A 21470-nucleotide genomic window follows, 5' to 3' on the forward strand; every position below is an offset into this window, starting at 1 on the left:
AGCAACTGAGGGAGGAAGGAAAACTAAAGGTGAAAGTTCTGGCTAAGAAGGGAGGAAGGTGTGGAAAAATCTCACCAGGTTATAAGTAATCGAAGTTCATAATCTTGTCGGATAAGGTGTCATGAACTTGTTTTTACAAGTTTAAATGGAGATTAACAAAGTTGTGTAAAATTCCTAAATTTTGAATTGGGTTTCATTGTGAATGAATTGGAAAATTATGATATTGTGAATATGTGATGAGCTTGACATGAGATAGGATGTGAATTAGTTTAAATTAATGATTTGTAGAAGAAAACAAAACTTGAGTATTTTGAGAAATTAGTTCATTCTCTACTTGTATTTGATGTTTGTGAGTGATTATATGATAAGTTGAATTGAATTTAAATTAATCCCACTAAAAGTGGGGAAATTGAAAAAATTTCACTACTTTTTATTTTTATATTAAGCTAATCCAAGTAGAGAATGAACTTGATTAACAAGTTAATAGTTGTGGACTTGTGTTTAATGATGTTAGATGATGTATTAAATGATAATAGTTACCCTTAAATGATGAAGAAATGCATGGAAACTATTTGGTTGTTCATCAAATTTACAAACAGGAATCTGAATAATTTTACCACCTAACTTTTTAGTTGATATTCGAACTAATAAATAATGAAAATTAGAATATGTTTTTTTTTAAAGAAAGTTGTAATAAAAGATGTTAACTTTCAAATATAATTGATTTTGCTTAATTCAAAGTTATAAAAACTTCATATATTGATTAAAAATGAAAGAAATGTCACTTTGTATTTTGATAGATAGATTGTATATGCTATTGTATTGGGTGGTTTTGGATGTGCAAATGATAGAACTAGGTGTTATTTCCTTCATTAAAATTGTAGTCTTGTATCCTAGCTTTCGGGCAAGATAAGCACACTCGAAAAACTTAGTTCTATAACTTTAATTATGATTAAATATTAAACAGTGTTCTGGATTGATTAAGTTAAATCAGCTAAGATTAGCTAACCTTTAGAAATTATGATAATGAAATTGTAATGGATTCCCATAATGATTAAGTTAAATCAGTTAAGATTAATCAACCTTTAGAAATTATGATAATGGAATTGTAATGGATTCCCATAATGATTGAGTTGTCTATGATGTGATATTCCTACTATTATAGGAGAAGCCATGAGATCTATACAACAACCAGGGATCACTTGGCACCTTGTAATTTTTAATTTAGCGTAGTTTATTACATCATGTAACTGCACCACTTTTTTGTAATGTCGTATGAACTTATTTTGTTTATGATGTGTGAAGGAACTAGTTACCTAGAAATGGTTCCCTGGTTTTGGGCAAAGAACCTAGTTACTTAGAAATTGGACTCGTGCCCGGTTTTGAACGGTGAAACTAGTTACCTCGTGATAGGGCTAGTGTTTGTTTTTTGATGAAAAAATAAGTTACCCGGTAATGAGGCTAGTGCTACAAATGAGCTAATTGTACTAGTTAGTTAGATAATTATTAAAGGAAAGATTAATATATATATATATATATATATATATATATATATATATATATATATATGTGGTTTAAGATTGTTACATGAATCCTTATCATCTTGATTTCTTGCAAGAGTAATTTATGTCATTATGTGCTAAATTAATTTTAGGTACCTCACAATATCAAGTAGATTAGTATCTAGTTAGGGTCTTTTTATGTTAAGGGAAAAGAAAAGGAGAAATGTAATTTGGAGGAATAATCTTTTGCATTCTAAATATTTATTATGTAATCTAATATTGAATTAATGTAAATTGTAATTATTTTGGATGATTTTCTTATTTGGTTCATAAGTGATATAATTAAGTTGTTAGTATTTTAGATTTAGTTACTTTATGCATTTGTTTTTGCTTCTTTTTTTTTAATTTTACCCTTCAAGAAATTAATATTTTTTTTTAGTTTTACTTATCAATTCTATCCTTTTATATTTGATCTTTGTGGAGATTGTATTTCATGTTTTTTTTTAAAAAATAAATATTTTCATTGGGTTATATACCAATTTCATTCAACATTAGATTTTTAAGAAGTGGAACTTCATAATTTGTTTATTTGATTTTTATGAATTTATCCTGATCTCATAACTCAGGTCACGAGTTTAACAGGTTAATCCAGGTGGACTCAAGGCATTTGTTTTTTACTTTTTTCTCAATTGATATATATTTTTTTTAATTTCATTCTTTAATAGATTGATTGGAAATTAGGTTTTGTAATTTTTTTTATTTTTTTTATATGAAGTTATCTCAATCTCATCACCTGAATCATAAGTTTGGTAGGGAGACCCCAAGTTTATTTTGTTTATTTTTTGGGATTTTTTTATTGAATATTTTTAATTGGGCTTCATAATTATTATTTTTTGCTTTATATGAGTAATCTTGATCTCATGATACAGGGCACAGGTCTAGAAGGTTGGCGATGTTCATTTTTGTTTTATCATTTTTAATTGATTTATTTTCAAATTCACCCTCCAAAAACTTTTATTTTTTATTTAATTTTTCTCTTGATTTCAACCTTCAATACTAAATCTATTGAAAATGGAGTTTTGTAAATTTTTTTTCTTTTCATAAAGTTATCGCGGTCTCATGATCAAAGTAGTGGGTTTAAAGGTTAGCCAAGGTGTAGTGGGTTTAAAGGTTAGCCAAGGTTAACATTATTTTTTTATTCTTTTTTTAATTGATTTTTTTCATTTCATCTTTCAACATTAAGTTGGTTAGAAATTGAACTTTACAATTTTCTTTATTTGCTTTCTACGAGGTTATTTTGATCTCATGTCTTAGGTTGTAGGTTTGGAAGGTTAACTCAGATAGTTTTTTTGTTATTTTTTTCATTTCATCAGTTGATTAGGAATTGACCTTTATAACTTATTTTTATTTTTTTTCTATAGAGTTATCATGGTCTCATGACCCGAATTATAGGTCTGATATGTTAACTTAGATCGATCTAATATGTTATTATCTCAATATTTGATAAATAATGTCATTCAATATATTGTCGTATCAATATTAAAAAAAAATATTATCCAATATATATTATATTTTGAGTTTATGGTTGTTTTTATTTATTAGAAAACACGTTAATAATTTTAAATATTTTTTTACATTAAAAATAAATAATCTAACCTGCTATGTTGCGTGATAAATTATCTAGTTATCTCATAATTGCTTAACCATTAAATATTCTAGGCCACAAGATCTTATTTATAGCAAAAGTAACAGTTATAAAAACATCAGCTTAACTTCAACTTACCTTGATAGCATCGTTTAAAGGTAGGCTAATCAAGAGAAGCCTCCATTCCGGCGACTATCAAGCATTGAGAGGGAGAATATGAGAGTGGGAATTTTAACTACTCCTGCGTGTGTAGCCAAATCCAACATTATACCAAAAAATAAAAAACCAATTACATAATAAATAAATAAATAATACAACTCATGTGGAATAATAAGAAAATAAAGGAAACGAGACTTATTATATGTAACGCAAATTGATACAATTATACAAACCAGAATTTTCCGTCCCAAGTTTTTAACGTCGTCAACAACATGTCCTACAATACCCTGAGCATATTAATTAATACAAAGCTCATTCTTCTATTCAACTTGCATTGAAGGATAAGAACAAACTGATCATTGAAATAATCCAGTCTATATGTTCTCCTGTCCCTTTTGGAGGGCCGATAAGGAAAGGAAAACACAGCAAGACCATACTGCCTCTGGACTTCAGACTACTGCTGTTTTTGCATGTATGTGTCATGTTGGAATTTAATGAGGAAGATCGCCAGTTGCAAGCCTTGCTCTTAGGTCTTTTCTCAAGATTTTTCCGGATGGAGCCTTGGGAATCGCTTCCGTGAAGAACACCCGACTAATTCTCTTGTAAAAGACCACCTACACAACAAATCATCACACCCATTTAATTAAATTATCAAAATGTGAACTATATAACCCATAAAAGTATATGGTATAAATTCTATTAAATATATTGTAAACATTAAATAGGTTTCAAGTTTATAATTTCAGAAAAACTAATGCTTTTAATATCATCATTGCAAATACTTTACAAGTCATGCCGAAAATACTGCTTTCTATGCACTATAGTCCTTTTCACAATTTACTGTGGATTTTTATTGTGAATTTATATTATTCTAAATTTTTTTTCTTAAATTTAATCTTTAAATTGTTAAATTAGAGGACAATTTAAGTTAATTTGTTAAGAAATGATGATATTAAAAGATAGAGTTCAAAGTGAAAAACATGGAGGGAATAGGTGGCTTTAAATAAGTTTAGGAGAATTACAAATCATCTAAAAGGCTTGGGGGAAATATTGTTCATCCCAGCGCACTATAACTCCTCTCACAATTCATTCAGGACTTCCACAATGAAATTTTTTTGTTCAAAAACTTTTTTTTTCTAATTTCACCCTTAAATTGTTAAATTGGAGGCCCAATTAGGTTAATTTGTTAGGTAATTGTGATATTAAAAAACAAGGGATCAAAGTGAAAAACATGAAGGGAACAAGGGGCTTTAGACAAGTTTGGGGTGAAATGTTCATTTTTTAGTTCCTTCAATTTTCAAAAAATATGAACAAAGTCATTTTTTATCTCAAACTTTATTTTTTTTATTTTTTGGTCCCTAGTTTAAGAGAGAAGAGAGGAAGTGATTGAATTCTAGTGGTAGAAAAAAAATCATCATTTATACCAATTAAAACCATGAAAAATAGTGATTTTGATGTCAATGAATTACTACTATTAACGGGGATAGATTATCTTATATTTTGTTTTTTCCATGAACATGTCTTATACTGTAAATCTGAGCTCACAAAAACTTTTGATTTCGATTTGATTATGGTTTTTGCAAGCTATTTTTTAGATTTAGATTGGTTGAAGCTATGAATAAGTTTTAAAAAGTGTTTAGTTTTTTTTTAATTAAAATATTGTTGAAAATAAGATTTATTTTGGTCTAGAACATCACAGCTTCTTTTTTCAACGACTAAAGATCGCTGAAATCTAGTTTAGGCAAGCAACATGTCGTAGCAAATTACTTGACAATAGATATATGTTCCCAGGGATGAATTAATAGTATAGTAATCTAATAATGTGGTTCTTCATACTTGTTATTAAATAGCTACTGCTAGGTGCCATATCACATACACCATGAAGCTAGAATTAGAAGTCAAATACGGATCACAAGATTATTGGGTTACGTTATGCTGTGGGCATATCAAAAAAAATTGAACATAAATAAAAATTATATAATCTACAGTAACTCTTGATAATGTCATCAACTTCAGTTTAGTGGGTTAATCTTGCAACCTCTCGACCTGATTCCTTGATTAGCCTAAGTTTCAAATTAAGTAGTATGTGAGTTGTCTCTACATGACCCATTTAATGTATTAAGACAATAAGTGATGGGTTGTACCGGGTCTCACAACTTACTCTGCCAAACTACAATCCGGGTCATGGACTATACTAAGTTTAATAACTTTTTTTGTTAAACTATTAAACTATTTTTTTATTTAAATATATGATAAAAAAATATACGCTAGAAAAACGGAGCACCAACCTAATACTGAGATGTTTATTTGAGACCACGATAACCCTATAAAAAATAAACTAAAACAAATTATAAAATTTAATTTTCAATCAACCTAAGTTACTCTAACAAATCTGCTATTCAAATCAAGAACTCCAATGCGTTTAATAATTGTTTTTAGAACTATTTTTTTAATTATATAAAAATAAAAATGAATAGATGCAAAATTAAGCACCAACTAAATGACCGGATATTTGTTTGAGACCGCAAAAACCTATAGAAAGCAAGTCAAAATAAATTACAAAAAATCAATCAAATGTTGAAGGAGGATATGGGAGGGAGAAAGCCAAAAAAAAAATTCAATAAAAACTTAATATTGAAAGATAAAATTAAAAAAAATAATAAAACAATTTCAAGTATGTGGTCTTAGGTTGCCAAACATGCCTAGGCCTTTACAACAAAGCAGGAGCGGGTGGGTCTTCTTGACCAAGCTCGTACACGTAGGACTTTTTAGTTTTTTATTTTATTTTTTAAGGGGTGGTTGACTTTAATTTTCTGGAAAAAAAAAAGAGAAACATATAACACGTTATTTGCTGTAGAACACGATGCATCATTTATTTGCCCAGAATCTAGAAAAACGAATGAATTTGCCTAAAAATATATTTTACAACTCATTTTCATCTAAAGACACCTGATAAATATACTTGGAATCTAAAAAAAAAACAATTTATCCAATCAAAAAAGGTCAAAAATATAGAGTCAAACCATAAAAAAATTTCTCTCAATTCTGATCTATTTTTTGAGCAAGGTGAAGGTTCAAAAACACTTCAATGAAAGTTTCCTCATTGAATGAAATTCATTAACATCAAAATTGATCTTTTTAGTTTTTGGAATATGGTCAACCAACAATTTTCTCTCCTTATCATTGCTATCTATGACTTTCTCTCTTCTCTCTTACATCAATGAACTAATAAATAAATAAAATAAATTTTTGGATCAAACTAAAATTCTAAAAATATAGATACTAATAAAGGAGGAGAAAGGAAATAGGTGAACGAAAGAGTTCTTTTCATAGGAATTTGATATTGATCATGAGATTTATAGGTACTGGAAAAGAAGCAAAAAGATAATAGGTGGATGAAAAAGTTATTTTCATGGGAATTTGATATTGGCCATGAGATTTATTCTTGTTTTATACTATGATTCTTTTTTGTGGAATTTTTTCTTTCCTTAACATATATCTAGAAATTTGTCATTAATTTGGTCATAGAATGTTGTAATTGAAGAAAAAAACAAGTTTGAGGATGAAACTGAAAAATAAATAAATTTATTGTATTATAGATTACTACAGTAGAAAGCCTAGTTTTGATTCTGTATATTTTATAATTGTAATTCTAATGTAATATCAAGTCCTTCAACATGTGATTATTGAACTATTTAATTGATTCATAAAATTAAGTTACTTAGTACCTGTTTTGAGATATATTGTTTGATTTCGTCCTCGGTGATCTTGGAACCATTTGCCCGCACCACAAAAGCAATAGGAACCTCTCCGGCAGCTTCATCTTTCATGCTGAAATACCCACACAAAAAATGGTACTACTGATTAAATATTAGAAGCATAGATCTTAATGGAAACCAAGAAATATTATATTACTAAAGCTTGTTAGGATTGTACACACCGATAAACAAATATGTAATATATAGGACTTACGGTACTACAGCACAATCAGAGATGTCGGGATGAGCGATCAACATTGCTTCAAGCTCAGCAGGTGCTACTTGAAAACCCTTGTATTTAATCAACTCTTTCAATCGATCAACGATGAAGAGCTCATCATCTTCGTCGATGTATCCAATGTCGCCGGTGTGTAACCATCCATCATTGTCTACAGTCCTTTCAGTGGCCTCAGGGTCATTTAGATAACCTAACCAAAAGCAATATTGAGAAAATTCAAACTTTTAGGGAATTATCTTTTTATTTTATTTTTTTACCCAAAATACATCCTTTCCAATGCTTTATTATTATTATTATTATTATTATTATTATTATTATTATTATTATTATTATTTCCCCTTAATTAATATCTTCTTCCTTTTCTTTTTCCAATCTTACGTATCTTTGGTCACCAGTTAAATTTACCAAGTTGTTGTTGCAACATCATGGCCTTATTTTCCTAATAAAACAACTTCATAGGACAGCAGTGTTAAAGTTTCTTTATATTTGGTTAATGCAATGATCCCTTCATCTTTGACTTTAAATTTGTTTTTTTTTCCCTTACCTTTTGGAGACTTTTGGGCGTTGCGTTAATGCTAAATAAGCTAATGATTCTCCCGTTTGAATACGAAATAATAATGACTCTCCTTCGCTTAATTAAGAAATCACACACTAAGTCATTTAATTAAGAAATCAATATCTTTTTTTATTATTATTATTAACATGGATGCTTGGATCAGTTTACACGCATCTCGACTAATCTCACGAGTCCTGGAATTAATAACTAAATAAAATTTTAGTAACCTAAAATTTATAAGATTTGAAATAATAAACTCTAATTAAACAAGTTTACCAAGAGATTACAAATATCTTGGCCTATAAAGGTTGTCTTCAAATTAGTTGGAACCACCTCACTAAGTGTGTGTTTGTATTTGAGGTGGAGGTTGAGGTTGGATGTGGGACCCACTACAAAACCACAAAAAGTAAAAAAAATTAGTTTTTATGGTTGAGTTTTGTGTATAAATGAGTTGTACCCTACCACAACCTCAACCACAAAAGCTAAACCAAACACACCCATATAATCATGGACAACTCAGCCAAAACGCACACATTTATATAAAATAAGTGGACTGAATTTCCGCAACATAGCATGCAGAGACGTGAAAGCATATTCGTGGACATCAAAACTAAGAAATAGCAGCAAAACATTAAAAAAAGAAGAAAAATCGTAGTGGTGGTTCGGTCGGTCACGATTTGCAAGTCACGAGCATGCACAGTCTGTGAGCACCACTACCCCTTAGAAAGTGCAAATAAAAAAGATGCATATATCCTACAGCCACGATAGTCGTCTAGACTCCATGGCATATATGTTTCGAAAACATATGATATAACAAAACTATTCATCAATACGTGTTTTAATATATTGTTAGGAAAGTTGTTATGCATCAAAACACAATTAAGCATAGCATTAACATCTCAATTTATGCATGTAAGGAAATCACAATATTGGGAGCAAGAAAACTTACATACTAATCAAGCTAAGCTTACAAAATTTATATTGGTTTGTCACTTTTTTTTTTAATTAATGTGGATATTCAGGCTAGCTTGCGCGTACTTTAATTAATTTTATGAGCTCTAAAATTAACGATCATATAAGTCTACAGTAATCCTAATATTTATAAGACTCGAATTGATAATCTCTAAAAATATAAATTTAAAATCTGATTAATTAAATTATATTTTCTAAAATTTTACTTATCACTTTTTCATTCGGGCTCCCGTTGCTCTGCCAACCCACCCTCCAAAATTTAGCCATCAGTAAGCAAGGATGTATTTGATGCGATATATATATATATAATCGTTATACTGGAATGAGCTTCTTAAAACCTCACACCACGTTGTTCAGATCACTTCAAATGTCAAAAAAGAAAAAAAGAAAAAGAGAGCGACGATGAGTCACTAGTCCCACCACACCAATAATTAACCTTACCAAACATTTAGTTCAGTTTTGATGCTTTTTACTGACTAGAGAAGTCTCTCGTGGGGTAATCCTCTTATTTGTGGTACATGTGCTTTCTTCTCTTAAAACAATTTTAGTTTGATATATAATTAAAAAAAAAAAAGATAAACCAGTCCATTTCCACCCTAAAAGGATATAGTTACTTGACATGTTAGTTAGAAGTATTGAGCTTTTACTACTGTAGAAAATTGATTATGACATGCAACAACTAGTAAGAACCGTTTGAGATAGTTGGTAGAAACGTGTACCTTTCATGATTTGGCTACCTCTAATGCAAATCTCTCCGGCTTGATTTCGTGGCAGGGATCTACCGGTATCGGGGTCAACAATCTTCATCTCGGCGTTTCTAACAACAGTCCCACAGGCACCTGATTTAATTTCAAAGGGTTCCTTTGCAAATGCCAAGCACATCGATAGCACGGGCCCTGCCTCTGTCATTCCGTATCCCTTCACAAATAAACAAGGAGCAAATTAATTCCTTGGATTGTTAACATTACTAATTTGCAAGGATTCAAGAGAATTGTTTTTTTTTTTTTTGTGGTATAGAACAAGAAAGACTAAAAAATAATAATTAAAGAGTAGATGATCAACTCTATACCTGTCCAAGTTTAGCATTAGGCAGCTTAGCCCTTACTGTATCCTCAAGCTCCTTCCCCATTGGTGCGGCGCCAGACATTACGGTCCGAATGGAAGAAAGATCATACTTATCAACCACTGGACATTTTGCAACTGCGAGGACGACAGGGGGGACAAATGGCGCAATTGTCACCTTATATTTTTGTACAAGCTCCATTAACGTAACAATCTCGAATTTTTGCATAAGCAAAATTGCTGAACCAACCCTTAGCCCACAAAGTAACACGGAATTGAGCGAGTAGATGTGGAACAAAGGCAACACACAAAGAATCACATCCTTCTCGTGAAAATAGAGGTTAGGGTTCTCTCCATCAACTTGTTGTGCCACACTAGTAACGAGCCCTTTATGAGTCAACATGACACCTTTAGGGAGACCTGTTGTCCCTGACGAATAAGGGAGTGCCGCGACATCATCAGGGTTAATCTCGACAGCAGGAATATCATCCTCATCAGAATTTGTCAACTCTGAAAAATGCAAGTAGTTTTCTGGTGGAGAGTCAACGGTCACTATTTTGACATGATCATTTTCCTTGACGAATTCTTGCACTTTCTCGGTGTAAACTGCCTGTGTTATTATCAGCTTTGCCTTTGATGCTGTTGCTTGTTTTGCGACCTCAGCGGGAGTGTAGAAGGGGTTTGCGGTTGTGCTAATAGCACCAATAATTGATGCTCCGAGAAACGCAAACACAAATTCTGGCGAGTTTTGGAGCAACAGCAATATAACATCGCCTTGTTTGATGCCTAACTTGTTGAGGCCAGAAGCGACTTTGCGTGATGTGAGCTCAACTTCCGCGTAGGTGTGGATTTCACCGGTAGGGCCATTGATCAAACAGGGATTGTCTTTGAATCGGGAAAGGTTTTCAAAGCAATAAGTGTGTAAAGGGAGGTGGTTTGGGATGTGGATATCGGGGAGTTTGGACCTGAAAATGAATTCTTGTGCTTGATCATTTTCCGCCTCCATTGTTTGTCTGGATCACAGAGAATGAAAGAGAGAATGGTTTTTGGGAAGCAAAGGAGAAGGTAGGTGTATGGTTACTTGCTTCCCTGGCTTGGACTTGGTTTGATTTCTGGTTGAGGTAATATACAAGTAGGTGATGGTAGAGGGGAACCGGTGAGGAGGAGTTTCTGGGGATTTTGCTATTTAATTGTCACTAACGCAATCCAAGCAAAGAGGTCTTAATTGAAGCTAAAAACTAACAGGGGCATTTCTTAAATAATCTCTTAATTATGCACAAGGACATTTCTTGAGGATACGAAAACGTTAATTATTACCGAACCAAAATCTTTCACTTTCCTTAAGATCACTCTAAATAATTTAATTTCTTAGTATGGTGATGGTAATGCATCATGTTGTTATTACCACATCTTCTTGGGGTCCCAAATCTAGCGCGGCACCCTTGACATTTGGACACCTTTTACAGGAGTGTTGATTTGGGGTTGTTCCACCGAATTTGCGGCCAACTGTCTTAGGAGTATTTTTATTCAATGCAAGACAGTTTAAGAAACGTTTCTATGTAAACTAGTTTGCTAATATTTTTTTCAAAATATGCTGGTTTTTTTGGAAGGAAGAAAAAAAAAACAAGAAATTCTGCTCTAGGGTAAGATTTTGAGGTTGTTTTGATGATTTTTATCACCTAACTTGGACTCTTTAAAATATTAGTATAAAAATGGGGGTTGGTGAGGGGTCTAGTTGGTGATATGGGTGCGCTGGCAAGTGACGTTATTTATGGAAGACAAAACTCCAATGCCCAATAGGATCACTTTTAATTAGCTGAATGGAAAATAAAGGCCACCTTGTTGCTATCAGAGCAATCAGCACCACTCACCTACTGCCATTGCAACAATATATTATAATTATAGATAAATTAAAAGAGATAGGTGTAAATTTCTCATTTTTAAAAGAGATAGGTGTAAATAAAGGCCATCTTGTTGCTATCGTAGTAAATTTCTCATTGAATAATTATATATTAACTCAATATTCAAATCTTATTTTTTTAAAATTGCTCATTAATATTTAATAAAAAGATAATATCAATTTTTTAATATTTTTTATTGTTAATTTCTTATATAAGTTTTCCAGATTTATTATTCTTATATTTATTTATATAGGTGCATAAATGATCGTCTCATGATTATTTTTTTAATGTTTTTCTTATTTTCTTTCATAATCATAATAACTTTTTACTTTAAAAAAATTTCTAATAAAAAATATGTGTTTTCATCAAAATAAAAAAAATACATAAATAAAAAAAATAAATTTTTTTATAATTCAAATCATTAGAATTCTTACAAGCTTCTCTTGAAGTAATAGGGACCTAGAGCCACAAAAAAAACATATTTTTTTTACTATCATTATTTTTTATGCAATAAATTAAGCTGCTAATAAAAAATATATGTAATTGTCAAAACAAAACAAAATGATAAGAAAAGATAATTTTGACTAAAACAATACATTGCTCCACCATAAATCCAATCATTGTCTTTCTCATAAATATTTACTCTAATATCTATTACATAAATAAAAATAAATTCCAAAAGGCATCACGTGACAACATGTGAACACTTTTAATAGTAAGAACTAAAAAGTGGTTAATTATGTTTTGCGTGTATCTACTATTGAGCTTTGATTGGTTGCGTCAATTCGTTAATAACGAGGTATCTTCTCTTCTCTGTATTGTATTAACATTCAAGAACTTTAACTTGAGAGCAATCTTAAATTGACGACATGTTATGTTTTAAAATTTTACTTACTTTATTTTGAAAAATAGTGCATATTTTTTTAATTTTTACTTCATTAATAAAGGATAAAAATATTTATTTATTAATAAAACAAACTTGATTCAATTTGGGTATTTTTTTTATAGGCATGATTTCCCAATAAAAATTTTTCATGAAAGTCTTGATTTTATATGTTTGAGATTTTATAGTTTTTTCATAAAATTTATTTTTTTTCTAACGTGTCTTTTTGGCTTTTGAAAATAAAACAAAACCTCATTTAGAAAAATAATAACTACTAAAAAATAAAAAAAATCAAGAATAAGTTAATAAAAGATTAACAATTTTTATCTTTCATTTTTTTGTCTTTTTAAAATAATTTAAAAAATTCAATGTAAATAAAAAATTTGAAAAATAGTTTCTAGCAATTAATAAATAAAATTTGGCAAAAAAAAAATTAATAGTTATTTTTTCTTTTTTATTTATCTGAAATATTTTGGATATGTCTAAAAAGTGAATTAAAAGGCAAATACACTTTGCAGCTTATGGATATGTATCACGTCAAGATGGCATCATTTATTGGCTCTTCCTTTCACTTTTTCTTTTTTCCTTTTCCCCTTTGTCTTTCTCTTCTTTTTTTTTTCCTTTTTGTCATTTTGTTTCACTTATATTGATTTCAATTTCATTATTTCCCGCAAGTTTCTTTTCTAAGATTCGAGACTTTCTGTGTTTCTTTTTTCAGATTATGATGCTTTTATATTTCCCTTGTTATATTCATTAGTCAACACAATCTATGAGTCAATCATCCACTTTGATATATTATTGAACAAAAATGATGATATTAGTCCTCCATCGATCAAAAATTAGTCAACACAATCTATGCATAACTAAATAGATGGCTGCCGCTACACTGTAGACAACACTAAAATATTTTTAATATAAAAAAAAATAATTAGGTTATAAAAAACTTTTTTGCAGCCAATAGGTCAATTTTAAAACTTTTTAATCCAATTTCTTATCGAGCTCGAGTTTCAAAATAAATTGTAAAGAGTTATCCTTAATTGATAAAGTCGACTTGTTATGTCTATAGTCAATTTCGATGTCCGGCAAAAAACATAGACTGACTTGAAAAAAAAATTAAAATGACATCTTTTTAAATAAATATTGAAACAGTGAAATATTAGATCAACCAAAAAATTAGATTGATCTGAGATTCACAACCAGGTCATGAACTAAATCGAGTTTAATAATTTTTTTACAACAATTTTATATTTAGTTATATGATAAAAAAAATGCTTTCAAAATCGAGCAACAACTCAATGCAAGAATATTTGTTTGAGATAATGATAACCTCACAGAAAGTAAACCAAAACAAATTATGAAGGTCAATTCTCAATTAACTTAAGTTAACCTATCAAACTCATGACTCGGGTTATAAAGTGTATTAGGTTTAATAACCTAATACATATCAATTCACAAACATCATTAAAGATCCATTAGATATTCCAATTAGACAAATTATAAAGTCAGAGACAATAGTATGGAAAGAATCAATGAATGAGATTGTTATAAAGATATGGAAAGAATCAATGAATGGGATTGTTATAAAGATTTTGATTAATGATGATTTTGAAGATTCATTGAAGTATTAAGAGAAGATTCTAGTCCATTTGATTCGAGTGCAAAGAGAGTCCAATCCATCTAAAATATGGGCATGAAAATGGCGGCAATTTTTCCTTCCATTACAAGGAATATTTGGCAAAGGATTAAAATAGTTTCCTTAGCTACAAAGGACATTTAATTTCAGCATGAATAGGAAATATTTGGGCAGCAATTTCTCTCTTCTTTCCTAAGATATATGATATATGTGGCAGATAGAGGTACTTTAATTTATTTGGCTTTTATTTATTTTGCTTTTATTTAAGTTTCAACAACTTTGAGAGAATTTTAACACTTAGTTTTTTATTATTAATTCATGTTTTTAGATTTAATTAATTAGCTACAACTCAGTTTATTTGGGATTAATTATTAATTAGTTTTTACCTATTACCCAGGGTTTGTTTTAGTCTATACTATCAGTTTATTAGTATAAATTTTAAATCATTTTTATAAGTGAACTCATTTAAGCCACAATGATAGATTCATTAAGGTTTTTATTTTTAAGAGTATAATACTATTGTTACTGAGTTTATTGTTACTGAGTTTATTCACTTGTGTAAGAGAGATTTTCACATTCTTTATTTTCTAACAAACTAAATTGATTTGTCACATATTAATTGATCTTATAGCATCTTATTTATACTTATTATTTGTGAATTAATATTCACATGATGGAGATTTTTATTCCAATAGTATTGGTGTCTTGAGATAAACTTTTATTATATCACGCTCCTATTATATCATAAGATTCGTGTTATAACTTTTTTTTAACTCATAAAATTAGACATCAATTCAATATCAAGATATTTGCTCAAAATCATGACATCCTTGTAAAAAGCAAACCAGAATAATTTAATCCAAGTTAATAGGCCAAAATCACAATTCATATCATGGGCTTAAGTGAATTAATAATTTTATTTTTCTTAAATATTTATTTATATGACAAAAAAATATTAAACACCAACCATAATATAATGTTGATTAACTGGTACAGGGGATTGGGGACAATAAAAAAAAAAGAGAGAGAGGACAGAGATAGCATTCCTAGGATTAACCTTCTTCAGCTCAATGATTTCAATAAAAAGCTCAAGTGATCATGGACTTCACCAAACCAGGAAATCTCTCATTTTATGTCAATTTAAATTTTCAGGAATAAAGCAAATATCATTCGTGTTACTCCAAGTCTACAAAAAAAACTTGATCCGTAATCTTGAATTCATAACCCTCCGGTTCATTCAAAATGAACTCCTACAACTGGGTAACAGAAAACCACGAAATTGAGGTAAATAGAGAGCACAAGATCATTGATATTCAAGATCATAATACATTCTCAAGATCAACAATACATGAAAAATTGAGGTGAGAGGAGAACATAAAATCAGAGATATTCAAGATCACAAAACATTCTCAATCAACAATACATGTGAAATCCTGGGCTTTCCTCCTTTTTTTTAACCCAGGAAAGGGGCAGATGACATTCATGGTGAATAAGAAGCTCTCGAAGCTGGCAGAGAACATAGATGAGTCGAGGGTAAAAAAGGATTCAAAACCCCCTCAAAAACAGACCATAGACCCTAGAAAGAAGGGTAAAACAACTTGCACACCACAATGAAAACAGTAAAAAATATCCATAGACAAAGCAGGGAAAAACTAAAGCGCAATAGATAGGGGAGAGAGAGAGAGAGGGAGAGAGAGATAAGCCAATTCCGTGAGAAGACCCACAAAAAATAAACTATACCAGACATAGACATGTCATCAGCATCAGCCGAAGCACCAACCATCTGGAACCCTAACATAAACACTTGGCATAGTTTATCTCCCTTCCACTTCACTTACTCACCTAATTCATCTTCTTGCACGCTCTCCTCCTCTTCCTCTCATTCATTCTCAACAAACCTCACTTCTCCCTCCAACAAATGAAAAGAACCTAAGTTTATGGATCACAATCTATTCACAGCAAAATCAAATGATGAAAAGAGGGCAAAAAAGGCACATGGATGGAAAAAAATAATGAGCACAAGTGCAGTAACGGGTATAATCAAACAATAGGTGTAAAGAACAACGAAATGCAACAAAACACGATCTGAACTGAAAGTAAAAACACAGCATCCAAAGAAAAAAGACATCAGACAGAGCAACATCAAATAATGAGAAGAAAATTATCTGGTCAAAACATTCCTCTTTCATCAAAATCGAACTAAAAACTGCAGATCCAGAAGCCCAGAGTGCTAATTCTGAATGTTATTCTCTCTAAAACTCTGTGCTCATCCTTTTTCTCTTCCATCGATCTGGTTTTACCAAAAAAAAAATAGATGAAATGAAAAATCATAGATCGAGAAGCCCAAAGTGCTTCTTTTACACATCATTCTGCATCTCTGTGTTCATCCTCTCTCTTCCATCAATCTGGTTTACAAAAAGAAGGAAAAAAAAAGTAAAATTATGATATGAGCTGGAAAAAAAGTTTGAGAAAGAGGAGCAGAAGAAATCTTTATGAAATGCAAGATGAGAAATTAAAATAGAAAAACAATTTGAGTCCACATTAAAGCTCTCATAATACACAATATATTACTGATCTCTTTTAATTTTTTGTTAACTAATAAACCAATTTATGATAATAAAGTGTAAATAATACATCGAAACAATTTAAATGTGAAAATAGAAAAAGAAGTCTTATATGCAAAAATCAAGGCTTTAAAAGAAAATTAGTATCAATGTATCGTCATCTAAACATGAGCAAGGATATATCAAATCAAGATTGCAGTTATCAAAACTATCTAGGTGGTAGCCCAATGATAAAAACTTGAGACTAAGAGATTTGTTCCCTTTATGGTCTCAGGTTCGAACTCTATGATTGCTCATATGATGACCACTTAAGGCTTACATGATCGTTAATTTCAGGACCTGTAGGATTAGTTGAGGTAGGCATAAGCTGACCCGGACACCCACATTAAACTAAAAAAATATAGTAGTTATCAATTATTAATTTGACAAACATTAAGACATTAAAAGAAAATATTATCAAACTCTAATTTTATGATAAAAAAAAAAACCACTGAAAATATCTGAAAACTTGACACAACACAATCTTTCCCATTAAAACCTATAATTCAAAACCCAAAACACAATCACATTCATTCACTCTTCTATTGTGATTTCTTTCACCAATATACAAAAACTACTCTAAGTCCCATGATACGCAGCTTGGAGAGCTGCTGCCACGAAGGACCCAACGTGTCATAAAGAAGAATTTGAAATATCGTGATTAAAGGGAGTTACAAGCAAGTCAATTGGAATCATGCTTCCGATTCAATGGGAGAAAATAAAGCAACCACTTTCACATTATTTGCATTTCTGTTTTGTAATATGTTATTTCCATTTTGACGGGATTTACTGAAAGTTGTTATGGTTTAGTTATTTATATGTATGAAGAAGAATAAAAGGATAGCATTATTTTATCCAAACAATATTGTGGTAAATTCTCACCCTAAGAGAATCCTAGCATTTCTGCAATTGTGTATCACTCTTAACTAAGACCTTATCAATTGGTATCAGAGCCTGCCCAATGGCAACAAACGAAGAACGAATTGAGCTTTGGAGACAGGACTTGGTGGAGTCCAAGATGGCATGCAGTGACTGGAAGATTCCATGATCAACAGATTACACAGCCTGGAGGAAACCATCAACAAACTTTCAGAGGCCATGATCGCTTCCAAGGCATCTTCAAGTTACCACAACAACGACCAGGATGGCTTCTCACGCACACCTTGGGATGACACTGATGGGGGGAAAGAAGAAAACTGATAATGAGTGTGGAGGCCACGTCTTCTCATCAAAAATGGCTAAGTTAGACTTTCCACGATATTCTGGGGATGATCCAACCGAATGGTTCAATCAGGTGGACCAATTTTTTGAATATCAAGAGACTGCGGACAATCAAAAAGTATCATTGGCCTCATTCCATTTGGAAGGAAAAGCCAACCAATGGTGGCAATGGTTGTATCGAGCCTACAACGAAGAAGGATGCACTGTCACGTGGGAGATATTTGAAGAAGAGCTTTGGGCCCACAGAATATGAGGATTTTGATGAAGCATTATCAAAGGTCAGACAAGTGGATTCCTTAAGGGACTATCAGAAGGAATTTGAGAGGTTGGGCAATCGAGTTCATGGTTGGACTCAAAAGGCGCTGGTGGGCACAATCATGGATAGACTTAAAGTAGAAATTTCTGATGCTATTCGGAATTTCGGATGTTCAAACCACAGACTTTGAAAGAGGCTATCAGTTTAGCTAGAATGAAAGATGAATAAATAATGCGGCAAGGGAAATTTACATGGCCAACACAATTAACTCGCACACCATTGACTTTTCCCCCACCAAAATCCAGTTTTCCAGTTCCGATAAAAAGACTAACATGGGATGAAATGCAAAGACGGCGTGCACAAGGGCTCTATTTAAATTGCAATGAAAAATTCACTGCTGGACATAAGTGCCAAAGACCGCAACTGTTATTACTAGAAAGCCTTAGTGAACCTGTCAGAGTCATGTGCGAAAAAGTTACTGATGACATTCCAGTAGAGGATATAGCTGAGGAGAACACTGAGCCAGAAATTTCACTCAATGCACTCACGGGTTGGTCCATACCACAGACCATGAGGATTGAAGGACGAGTTGGGAATCACACTCTAACAGTGCTCATCGACAGTGGGTCTACCTATAATTTCATCAATTCTAAAATAGCAGAGGAGCTTCAATTACCTGTTATTCCTATGGGACCCTTCACTGTAAGGGTGGCAGATGGCAATCGAATGAAGTGCCAAGGAAGGTTTGAACAAGTCCAGGTTATTCTCCAAAGCATTCCATTTTTATTAACCCTTTATTCAATACCTATCACAGGCCTTGATCTTGTTCTTGGTGTACAATGGCTTGAACAACTCGGACCAGTGGTGTGTAATTGGAAAAAATTAACAATGGACTTTTGATGGAAGAATCAAGCTCAAACATTAAATGGTTCTAATAGCCAAGCTATACAACCTGCTTCACTATCAGAAATTACTAAAGATGTCCGTCATGATTGTTCCACTTTTACAGTGTATTGTCAATTCATAGAAAAGATGGAACGACCCAATATGCAAACAGATATGAAGGAAATCATCAACAACTTTGATGACATTTTTTATGAGCCCACACAGTTACCTCCAGCTCGTGAAGTTGATCATTGCATTCCTCTTAAAGAAGGTACTGAGCCTATTAATGTGAGGCCCTACAGGTATGCTTATTTTTAAAAAACTGAAATTGAAAAACAATTTCAAGACATGCTTAAACTGGGGCTTATAAAACCAAGTACTAGTCCCTTTTTCTTCACCTGTTTTGTTAGTTAAAAAAAAAGATGACACCTGACATTTTTGCACTGATTATAAAGCTCTCAATAGCGTAACCATTAAGGATCGATTTCCTATTCCTACCATTGATGACATGCTTGATGAGCTCTGTCATAACCCAATTCTGGGTTATTCCCCAAAATAATTTTTTTTTAAATAAAGACAAAAAATAATAATAAAGGCTGGCAACGTGGAGAAAGTAAGCAGGGAAATCAAGTTGCAATTTTTAGAGGAAATTCAAGACCAAATTGTGCCCCATTACCCCCAAAAATGGAGAAACAATGCAAATTCAAGGTTAAAATAAATTATTATTGAATGAATTTGCATAAAAATTAAGTCCAATGACATAATTAAATTTTTAACAGGCCAATTTGATTTAATCATAGGCCAAATTAAATTTTAATTATGTTTAAGAATTAATTTGGGTCCAATTGAAGGATTTAATTAAGTGCAAGGACTTAATTATACTTTAAATGGGTCAAATTAATTTTATTTGAGGCTTGATTGGTGAAAAATTAAGTTTGGGAGCCTAATTTGGGCTTAAGTGAAAAGATTGGAATTTTAAGAGACCGAATTTAATTTTTAACAAGTTAATTGATTGAAATTAGGGGTCAAATTGCAAGAAAATTAAAGTTTTGGGGTCAATTAGGGGTTAAATTGACAAAATTCGCAGCTAAGGACTAATCTGCAAAAGGCGCCAAATTATAGGGGTTTAATTGACAAAATTCGGGGGTCAAATTAAAGAAATTGAAAGTTTAATGGTCAATTAGGGACGAAATTGCATAAATCCGAAACCAAGGACCATATTGCAAAAGGCGCGTAAATCCGGGGCTGAAGTTGCAGTTACGCCAGGACCAAATTGCATTAAATCAGAAGTTGAGGGTCAATTAGGGATTCTATTGGAAGAAATTGAAAGATGGAGGACTAAATTGAAAATTGGTGAAAATCCCTAATTTTAACCCAAAACGGCGTCGTTTTGGCGTTAAAAAAAAAAAGAAGAAGAAGAGGAGAGACCAGGCGACGCGTCGCCTGGTCACTGTTCATCATCTTCCCCGATGAAGCTGTCAGGGTAGGAGTTTCACAGGTGCATTTAATGCCTCGTTTGTGCCCCAAAATTGACAACTCATGCACCAAAATGGCCACTTGAAACCCCTCTATCTCCGAGCATTATTGGTTCAGGCCTATAAACATCAAAATGACTCTGATGACCGGCCTAAAGTGGCCACCTCGGGCAGCCTTGGACTGTCAAATTTGGCAGTTCGAGGTGCACAATTTGAACGGACGGTCTGGATTCTTCCATTCAAATCAAGGGCTGAAAATTTTTCCCTCGTGAAGACAAGATTGCTCTCTTCCACCGCCTATAAATAGGAGCAGATTTCATGTTCGGAGCAAGGAGAAAATCAGGTCCAAACTTTGAAAAAAACCAGCGTCCTCCCCAGTTTTTCTGCAACAAGTCTCTCCCTCTTCACTCTCTCTCTTGATCGTGCTCTCAATGACCCCACCATTGTCACCACCGGCTTGACCGCCACCCTATCCACCACACTTATCCCTCTCCACCGACTGCTTCTCCTTTCCCTCCACAACGGCAGCAACCCACCAGCACTGCCATTTTCGTTTTCTTCCTTCTCCAGTATCGGCAGCAACAACACCAACTCCTCCACAGCCTCGGCCACAGTCCTCACGTCGGCCTCTCCCCGTCACGACCAGCCAGGCCTCCATTTAGGCACTCCGACATCAGGTAGAGCCACCCCGCCGTAGCTGCAACTCAGTTGCTGCATGCAG

The 21470-nt window shown here is 32.2% G+C and overlaps 1 protein-coding gene across 1 annotated transcript; it reads right to left on the bottom strand.

The window, feature by feature from the left end:
- Positions 1-3475: 3475 nt before the first annotated feature.
- Positions 3476-11174, bottom strand: LOC133687901 (4-coumarate--CoA ligase CCL1-like). Its single transcript, XM_062107237.1, has 5 exons — positions 9900-11174; positions 9550-9748; positions 7279-7492; positions 7035-7137; positions 3476-3920 (listed from the first exon to the last, which is right to left on the bottom strand). Exons 1-5 carry the CDS (start codon positions 10896-10898, stop codon positions 3798-3800), a joined length of 1638 nt encoding a protein of 545 aa, XP_061963221.1. The 5' UTR covers positions 10899-11174; the 3' UTR covers positions 3476-3797.
- Between the last annotated feature and the right edge of the window lie 10296 nt (positions 11175-21470).

The sequence above is a fragment of the Populus nigra genome, chromosome 3, assembly GCF_951802175.1.
Source record: "Populus nigra chromosome 3, ddPopNigr1.1, whole genome shotgun sequence".
Taxonomy (NCBI): Eukaryota; Viridiplantae; Streptophyta; class Magnoliopsida; order Malpighiales; family Salicaceae; genus Populus; species Populus nigra.

Excerpts from the sequence above, each read along its gene's own strand:
- LOC133687901 (XM_062107237.1), bottom strand. The coding sequence starts at position 10,898 with ATGGAGGCGGAAAATGATCAAGCACAAGAATTCATTTTCAGGTCCAAA. Across the intron at positions 7,493-9,549 it reads AGGTAGCCAAATCATGAAAG|GTTATCTAAATGACCCTGAG; the intron begins GTACACGTTTCT and ends GCTTTTGGTTAG. Across the intron at positions 3,921-7,034 it reads AACAATATATCTCAAAACAG|GTGGTCTTTTACAAGAGAAT; the intron begins GTACTAAGTAAC and ends TTTGTTGTGTAG.